The sequence below is a fragment of the Fringilla coelebs genome (genome assembly GCF_963513975.1).
Source record: "Fringilla coelebs genome assembly, chromosome: 8".
NCBI lineage: Eukaryota > Metazoa > Chordata > Aves > Passeriformes > Fringillidae > Fringilla > Fringilla coelebs.
Genome location: NC_140066.1, coordinates 21,134,529 through 21,143,841, shown reverse-complemented (window position 1 = coordinate 21,143,841; position 9,313 = coordinate 21,134,529). Strand labels below are relative to the sequence as shown.

The window sequence follows — 9,313 nt, the reverse complement described above, 5'->3', positions numbered from 1 at the left end:
GCCAGCGAGGGGTGCACTGCTCCCCTCAGCCCTGGGGCCAATGCCCCTCCACAGCTGCCAGGAGCAGGTGTCTGCTGCCCCAGGCTGGGAATGCTGCTGGGTCACTGCTGAGCAAAACCTTAAAGGTCTATTTTTCCTCTCCTGGTATATGGGCTGGTAGGGTGTGCAGGGTGCTGCAGTAGGGTGTCCTGCAGAGTCCCACTCCTGAGCGCTGGGACAAAACCTGCTGAAGCTGCTGGCAGGGTGCATATGCCATGGGGGCTCAGTCAGCCCCTGTCCCATACAGGCCCCCAGCTACCAGGGATGGGGAGCAAAACTCCCAGACCCACAGCTAAGACTCCCAGGGTTATCTCCTGTAGGTATGTTATAGGAGAGGCAGGACAAACATCCTGCACACTGTAGCTTTTTAGATGAAATAAGAGGGTGGGGGGCTCTGCAGGAAAACGCCAGCCAGGGTTGCCCAATCCCCAGCATCAACTCTAGCTAGAATGATAGGGTGTAAAGTGGTTTTTATTGTAAATATTTAATCTCATTCATGCACTTCCCATTAGAGCTGGCACAAAGAGGATATGTCTAATTCACCCACTAGCAGTAGCTGTGTATGTTGTGCTTTTGCACTGTGCTGCTGCTTGGGGTCTGCCATGAAGCCATCTCTAAGGTCCCACCAGGATATTCTCCCCAGCCACAGCCTGCCCATGGGATTGGACTGAAGCAGGAGGAGGGGGATTTGGGGAGCAAACGTTTAGAAAACAGACATTTCTGAATATGTGTGATTTGTGGTAGAAAGTCCCTTGTTCCTGATGATGCTGTTCACATTGCAGAGGGAGCATTTGCTAGGTGACACAGACCCTGTGGCAGCTGGCTGGCTGGCCAGACTGACTGTCACCTCTGTCAGCCCAGCTCTGCCAGGGAAAGTATCAGGACAGCAGTTCCATGCATCTATCCAGGGGGTGGTACCCGAGGCTAAATGTGGGTGCCGATGGCTTTTGAGTACTCCTACAGGGTATTTCTCTCCCATGTAAAATAAGATGAAGTGAATTCTCTTGTTTGTGTATTGAGAACAGAGCTGGCCCCAGGTCCTTGATCCACAGCAACGTGTTTATACGTTTTTTCAGCTTCACTTCTACTCCCCACTGTCATGCAGTCTGTGCGAATGCAGTGGGAAAATAATCTTCCTTATCCCTCCAGAGCATCCCATGCCTGGGGGTGTCCATGTGCTCTGTGTGAAGAACCAGCTTGACCTGTGAGGGCCAAAACATGGCACAGAGACTGTGTCCCTTTGGAAAGGCTTTGAGGGAGCTCTCCAGGTTCCTGGAACTCTATCATCCTGCATCGGTGCTGGAGATGGCCTTGCCCTGGCCAATCCCCCTTGCCTGGCCGTGCTGGGGCACTGCAGCAGGGCGTGTGCTGGCGTTAACTGTCGGAGGGCTGTGCAGCGACCACCAGCTACCTCGGGCAGAAACCTGGCTCCTAAACGTGACAGGTCAAATCTGGAAGAGGTTGAACTGCAGGGCTGAGTTAAGTGCTATTGGCAAGTCGACCCTGTAGTGAACCACAGCCTCTGGCCCTCCTGACCTTGTCCTGAAAGGTGAATCTTTTTGCCTATCAGAGGTGAAATCCGTAGATGGTGGCTGCAAGTGGCAATGACTAACTTTAATTAGCAGGCGCTACTGGCTGGCTGAGACCGCAGGCGATTCAGGGTCTCACCGCGGGCAGGACTTGGGCAGGGCTGGGCTTGCAGCGTCCGGCACCCTGTGCAGGAAGGTCAAGGCTCCTCCAGCAGCGCACTTAAAAATTACCCTGAACACCAACGAGCCCACTGAAAAATGTAACATTAATCTAGTTAAAAAAAAAGAAAAAAGAAAAGAAACAAAAAGAAACTGATAAACTGATTTTGTTTGCAGATAAACACAAGCATTTACAAATGAAGTGTAATAATTGTTACTTGTAATCAAAGTTTGTTCATATTAGGCTGTTAATTTCTTGACCCCCTTCCAAGATGTTTTTAATTATCCCTTTCACTCTTTACCATTTGATTCTTTTCAAGCCGATGGCTGGGGAATACACAGCTGGGAAGATAATAAAGCCTTCCTGTGGCAATTATCGGTGCTCAGGCCACCGTATCTCGTTATTTTGATAGACAGTGAACTTGGCGCGGTTGCCGGCCGGGTTCACGCAGATGTCACGGTCCGTGTTGTAGGTCACAAGCAGGTCAGCGCCCGGCAAGGGGAGAGCGCCGGGTCAGGGCGCGGCCGCCGCTCCCGGCCAGCGCCGGCCGGGCCCGCGGCGAACCCCGAGGGGCTACCGGCCCCGGGGGAGTACCCTCCGGGGGGTTCCCTCCTGGGCAAGGGGCTGCGGAGGGGCTGCGGAGCCCTTCATCGTAAGAGGAGGGCGGATCTCGCGTGATGCGTTGATGGTTAGAAAAATAATAATTAAAAGCGACATCTCCCTCTCCCCTACACAGACACACACACAAAACTTCCAGCGTTTATTGAGCTTGTCCGGGAACAAGAAAGCAAAACAGGGAGGGAAAAGATAAAAACCGTAAAGAAAAAGAAAGTGTATTGGCACCAGCCGTGGTCGGCGGAGAGCTTCGCGCCCAGCAACCGCGGTCCGCGCCGGGCGCCCCTTCCCCAGCGGCTCCTGCGCCGGCACCAGGAGCAGCCCCAGCCAGCGCCACCCTCCCGCTGCCCCGCTCCCGCCGCCCGGAGCCGCCGCTCCCGTCCGAGAGCAGCGCCGGTGCCCGCCCGCCCCTCTGCGCCGCGGCTGCAGGCGGGGTGCCCGGCCGTGCCGAGCGCCTCTTCCCGACCGCGGCAGCCCCGACGGGACGCCGGAGAGCCTCAAGCGAGGGTGGGCAGTGGATCCCGGGGAGACGAGCAGGGAACAGGGAACGGCGAGTTTGGTGTTTCCTTTCCGCGCTCACCTTCTTTTCCCTCGGTGACCCGCGCTTGAACCTGCATCGGGAGGCTGAGACGGACTGCTGCCGGCGGCTCCTTCCTCCACGGCCGGCAGAAATACAAGCCATGCCTTTCGAGGTGAACCAGGGGACAGCGGAGGCTCCTCCGCCGATGCCCCGGCACAGCTGCGGCTCTGCTCAGGGGGTCTCCGGGCTGCCCCAGCACAGGGCACCGTCCGTTCCGGCCGCCCCACGGTCCCGGCCCGGTGTCTCCCGGGCCCGGCCGCTACATCGCCGTTCCCAGCCGACAACGGTGGCGGGCGGACGAAGGAGCTCCGCAGAGCGCATCGGCGCCGGGCGGCAGCGCCGCGGGGTAGGTGACTCCAGACAGCCGGGCCGCCGGGTGCCGGCGCGGGAATTTCTGGGTGCAACCGCTGGTCTCTAACGAGCATCGGCAATAAATCCGAGGACGAGGAGGCGGTGGTGGCCGACCACCGGCTGTCAGCTGTCGGCGGAGTCCCGCAGCCCACTCGCCGAGCGCGGCGCAGGGTCAGCGAGCCCGGAACCGCTGCCACCGCCCCCGACAGCACCTTTCCTTCCCCGGCAGCGGTCTGCGGCGGGTAGGATGCACTACGCAAAGCAAATAGTTAAAGATTTCGAGGGGAGGAGCCAGGCCGCAATCCGCAATTAAAGATGAACTTTGGGTGAACTAATTTATCGGACCAAGGTAGGGGTGGGCAGCAACCTGGGAAGGGTATAAAAGGCGGCCCGCGGCGAGCCCAGCCCGCGCACTCAGAGCTCCCGGGGGGCTGGGCGGGAGTCGCTCCCCAGTCATGGGCTTCTCCGCCCTAGTCGCCAGTGCCCTGTGCACCTTTCTGCTACCCCTGCTACTTTTTCTGGCTGCCGTCAAGCTCTGGGACCTGTACTGCGTGAGCAGCCGCGACCCCAGCTGCCCGCTCCCGCTGCCCCCGGGCACCATGGGGCTCCCCTTCTTCGGGGAGACGCTGCAGCTGGTGCTGCAGGTAAGGCCAGGCGATGGCGCGGGGAGCGGAGAGGCGCCCCTCTGGAGCCAGAGCTCCTCGGGCTGCAGGGGAGGGAGATGAACTTTGACAGGCTCCCGTGCCCAGGTGGGAAAGAGCTGCTCTCCCTGCCTCTTCCTCTTATGCTTTCTAAAATTTATTTTAACATTTCCCCCCTCACATCCCCTGTCTAGAGGCGGAAATTCCTGCAGATGAAACGCAGGAAATACGGCTTCATCTACAAGACTCACCTCTTTGGGCGGCCCACGGTACGGGTGATGGGCGCCGAGAACGTGCGGCACATCCTGCTGGGCGAGCACCGGCTCGTCTCCGTGCAGTGGCCCGCCTCGGTGCGGACCATCCTGGGCTCGGGCTGCCTCTCCAACCTCCACAACGGGCAGCACAAGCACCGCAAAAAGGTACGGGCAGACGGCGGGCGGAGAGCGGGCGCGGTCGCCTCGGGCGCGGCGGCTGAGCCTCTGTCCCGTTCCTCCTCGTCCCCCCGGGCAGGTGATCATGCGCGCCTTCTCCCGGGACGCCCTGCAGCACTACGTGCCCGTCATCCAGGAGGAGGTGAGCGCCTGCCTGGCGCGGTGGCTGGGCGCCGCCGGGCCCTGCCTGCTCGTGTACCCCGAGGTGAAGCGCCTCATGTTTCGCATTGCCATGAGAATCCTGCTGGGCTTCCAGCCCCGCCAGGCCAGCCCCGACGGCGAGCAGCAACTGGTCGAGGCCTTCGAGGAGATGATCCGCAACCTCTTCTCCCTGCCCATCGATGTGCCGTTCAGTGGGCTCTACCGGGTAAGGAGGAAAGAGTACCCCTGCTGCCAGAGCGTGGGGGAATCGGCGGGGAGGGATGGCAGTACTGTCTAAGACCCAAACTGCTCTCCCTCCTGCTTGGGCAGGGCTTGCGGGCACGCAACATCATCCATGCCAAGATCGAGGAGAACATCCGTGCCAAGATGGCCCGCAAGGAGCCTGAGGGGGGCTACAAGGATGCGCTGCAGCTGCTGATGGAACACACACAGGGTAACGGCGAGCAGCTCAACATGCAGGTAAGGTTCTCCAGGATTAATCTCTTTCCCTCAGGCCCTCTGAGAACGTCACACTTACCTTGTGGGACAAAAGGGAGAGCAGGAGATGCTGTCTCTCCCCATGAAATAAACCAGCTAGTGTTGAGCACTAGGGTGCAGAGGCTGTTGGATGGGGAGACATGTCCAGAGGGAGCATAAGCACCACCAGCCACCTCCATCCAGACCCCTGGGTGTCTGTTCCAGTTTGGGAATCATGTACAGCATTGCAGTGGATGAGTGGGCCTGGTTCAAGCCTCTTCTATCCTTTGTGTAAGGAGCTGAAGGAGTCTGCCACAGAGCTGCTGTTCGGGGGCCATGAAACCACTGCTAGTGCTGCCACGTCGCTGATCGCCTTCCTAGGGCTCCACCATGAAGTCCTGCAGAAAGTGAGGAAAGAGCTGCAGGTCAAGGTTTGTGTCTTCCCCAGAGGCATTTCAGGAGGGGGCAGTGGGAGGAAGGTACCTCCAGGACAGGTATCCCAGACAGGGCTCCCTTTGATCCAGGTGGTGTCCTACTTTTAGGGGTGGCAGGAAAATACTGCTTGTAGCTGAGGGGCAGCTGCTTTGCAGTGCCAGGAGCCCTGGCTGCGTGGTTCATGGATGTCACAGCAGCATTTTCCTTTCTAGGGGTTACTGTGCAGTTCCAACCAAGAGAAGCAGCTGGACATGGAGGTCTTGGAGCAGCTGAAGTACACAGGCTGTGTCATCAAAGAGACCCTCAGGCTGAGCCCGCCTGTTCCCGGAGGATTTCGGATTGCACTCAAGACCCTTGAGCTAAATGTAAGCAAGGTTTGGGCACAACTCCTCAGAGCAGCTGCAAAATATTTTGTGCTCATGTAGCCTGTCTGCCTTAGAGTGACCTGCAGGAAGCCAGGAGGGGAGGTGGGGTGCACTGATGTGTCCTCTTCTGTCACTTCACATTATTTAACACAGCAAGGTGCTTCACAACTCCTTTGTGTTCTTTTTTATAGGGTTACCAAATCCCTAAAGGTTGGAATGTTATTTACAGTATCTGTGATACACATGATGTGGCAGATCTCTTTACCAACAAGGAAGAATTTAACCCAGATCGCTTCATGTCTCCATCTCCAGAGGATTCCTCTAGGTTCAGTTTCATTCCTTTTGGTGGGGGCTTGAGGAGCTGCGTGGGCAAGGAGTTTGCAAAAGTCCTTCTAAAAATATTTACAGTGGAGTTGGCTCGGAGCTGTGACTGGCAGCTGCTGAATGGACCTCCTACAATGAAAACGGGCCCCATAGTGTACCCTGTGGACAATCTGCCTACCAAATTCATAGGTTTCAGCGGCCAAATCTGAGAGCTTGACACTCACCTCCAAATGGATTTCTATATAGCATTTAATATGTACATAGTAACTTTTTATAGTAACAAAGGCCTTTAAATATTTAAAACTTGTAAATGTACAATAGTTATTTATGTCTTCTAAGTATTTCAAGAGGCTATGATATTTTTTCCCCCAAGCACTACAATTATGGGTCTCTGATTCATAATTAGATAATGTTATTTCTATAGAAATAAATTTTCCCCTATTTAAAAATATCATTGAAAGCTGGCCAGCTAAGCATTTGAAGACATTTCAGGGTGGTGTATGTATAAGAAATATCTGAAAAGCATTCAAAACAACGGTAACTAGCTACTCATCCAAATTACCTGAAATGGTTATTGTTTGGGAATGTTTTCAGTATTATTTGTGTCTAGATTGTATGTTTAATGTGTGAATTTGAAGTTTGATAATAAAATTTATTTTTGATGATCCTCTGTATGAAGATCTGTGTGTATGCTGGAGAGTAACTTAATGGATTTGCTCTAGGGTTTGGATGTAAAGCCAAATCTGCTTCTGTGAATGAGGTGTTTGCTGGTTTTGTGTTCCTAAGTCTTCCCTCCTTCGCGTGTAGTTGCTTGTGAGTAGTTAATTGTTATAAATTTTAGCTGTCAATGCAAGAACAGTACAAAACCACATGCTCTCTGAAAACTGCATGGAGTGATGGCAAGTGCTACAGGTCTCCTTATCAAGCACATCATGTTGAGCCACAGTAAATAAGAAAGAAAAGGAAAGCAGGATAATGTCACAGAAGTCCTTCTCTGGAGCTAGTTGAGGAAAAAAAATCCATAAATGTCCTCTCCTCCCATATTAGTGCTGACCTGTGTAAACACACCACTGAATCTTGTTCTGTGCTGAGCTTGCTGGCTATGAACCTTTACTTACTAAGGTGTCACTTATCAGCTGGTAGAGCAAATAAAATCTGCTTATTTCTCCTTGAAATGCAACAGCTCTGACTAGGTCAGAGACAGAGCACGCATTTGGTTTAAGAACTTCTTTCCTAGAATTGGGCAAAGTGAAAACTAAAAGGCAGGCACTAATGTGAATTGATTAACAGAGAATCAGCCGTTGAGATGCAATTCCCCAGGGGTGTGTAAGCAGGGCAGATAAAATGCCCGAGGCATGACCCCTATTTTGGCTTAACCATAAGGGGTTTTGTGGCCATCCCAGCTTACTACACCTATTAGTCTTCCCTCAAAAGTCAAACAACATAGGCTGGCTCTATAAACATCTACAAAGCAAACCAATGTAATTCAGTGTCATGAGCACTTGTAGCGCCATATAGAAGAATTAAATTTTTTGTTTACTTCTGGAAAACCGTCACTTTTTTTTATTATGTTCTCCCAAGATCGAAATTAAGGACAAAGCTAAGTTGCCCAAAATAGCTGCAGGTGCTTAATAGCATCTATGAGGTTTGGAATTTTTTTAAAGGGGTGTTTCTATAATGTATTTGATATGTTTTCCAGCTAGCATTTTAAACACAGGAGCTTCTAACATATGGCTTTAGATTCAGCCTACATATAACTATCAATAATTTTTTGTATTCAATTTTTTGTTACCCCAAAAAGCGTTCTTTTTAAATTGCACCTGGGTCTTCTTGATAATGTTTAAAATCTTAAATATTTTTTCCTGTGCAAATTTCTTGTACCATTTTGTTTCTCAGGGGCTTGACAAATAACCTCAGTTTAAGACCCCTTTATTACCAATATAGTAGTGGAAAACTGCAAACCTTGATCCTGATTTGGAGGTGATCTGGAGTCTGGAGAACAGCAGGACTTTTGTCTTGGTACTCTTTAAAACATTTACTAACATTCTGTAACATCAAAATGTTCTCCAAATCCAAATAGATGTCGATATTCTTTAAATGTTTTGTTTGGTTTTAATTAAAATGTTTTATATGTGGGAACTTTTTGCATGGTCTTCATATTATTTTAGTTTACATTTTATTTTAATAAAGAATGGGGACCCAAGTGCTGTCTGGAGAATACAAACACTTTCACAGTGTAAGTCTAAGGTCATACATGCAAGTCTTTAATTTTTGGTTTTCAGTCAAGTTTGCATGGCTTTTATGTTTGAAGAAGAAGAAAAAAAAATAATATCCTTAATTTGATTTTGTCTGGACATCTGGGGGCACATCCTCAGCTGCTGTAAATCATGACAACATAACCTATGTTAGGTACTGCCCCTGTAGTAATTTATCTCTGTAGCTGAGCAGTCTGTCACTGCTGTGCAGTTTAGGCATCCTGGAGCTGGCTTTAGACAAGCTATCCTGAGAAATGGTAGCAGTGCAACTACAGTAAAATGGAGCTCAGTGTGGCTTCATTGCTAAAATATTTGCCCAACTTCTTGAGCAGGTTTTACAACCCCTGCTAATCTCCTGTTTGCAGCTGTATTTTGCCAGCTTGGCTGCTGGCTGCAGACCAGTTCCAGGTGAGCTCTGCTGTGAGTGTGGCTTTGCCTGCCCAGCAGAGGCTGGGGTGGGCACATGCTGAGGCTGTGGTTGCTGTTTGGGTGCTGCCTGTCTGCTGCACCCCCAGCCCCCACCCCTCTTGTTATGCCGGGTCCAGGAACTGATTTTGTTGAAAAATTACCTACCAAAAAACGAATTGCTTTTTGGGCAGACCAGGACCTCATTCCAGCTCCCCACACGAGCATAGTTTATGTTGGGGAGCTGCACTGAAACAGGAGGAAGGGTATTTCATATTCCTCCTCTTGGTTAGCCTGTTATTTAAAAGAAAAATATTTGACCAGGTCTCTCTTCGAAAAATCACCCACAATTAGAAGGTGCTGTGCTTTGGTCCTGGAGTAAAAAGCCGTGATTTATATGTAGCATGCTGGTTCTTCCCCGAGGGTAAGGTGAGTTAATAGAACCCACACTTCTCCTAAAATCATGTGAGTAACAGCTCCTGCCAGCCAGCAGCATCTCTAAAGCTTAGAATTTCTGAACTATCTGTTAAGTTCTGAATGTGCTGTTCTTAACAACACACAGTTG

At 51.6% G+C, this 9,313-nt stretch overlaps 1 protein-coding gene across 1 annotated transcript; it reads left to right on the top strand.

Moving 5' to 3' along the window:
• Positions 1 to 3,729: 3,729 nt before the first annotated feature.
• Positions 3,730 to 6,297, top strand: CYP26A1 (cytochrome P450 family 26 subfamily A member 1; the record flags this gene model as incomplete). The annotated part of the gene is made up of 7 exons (XM_084210268.1): positions 3,730 to 3,918; positions 4,110 to 4,334; positions 4,426 to 4,713; positions 4,818 to 4,967; positions 5,261 to 5,395; positions 5,612 to 5,764; positions 5,956 to 6,297. 7 exons carry the CDS (start codon positions 3,730 to 3,732, stop codon positions 6,295 to 6,297), a joined length of 1,482 nt encoding a protein of 493 aa, XP_084066394.1.
• Between the last annotated feature and the right edge of the window lie 3,016 nt (positions 6,298 to 9,313).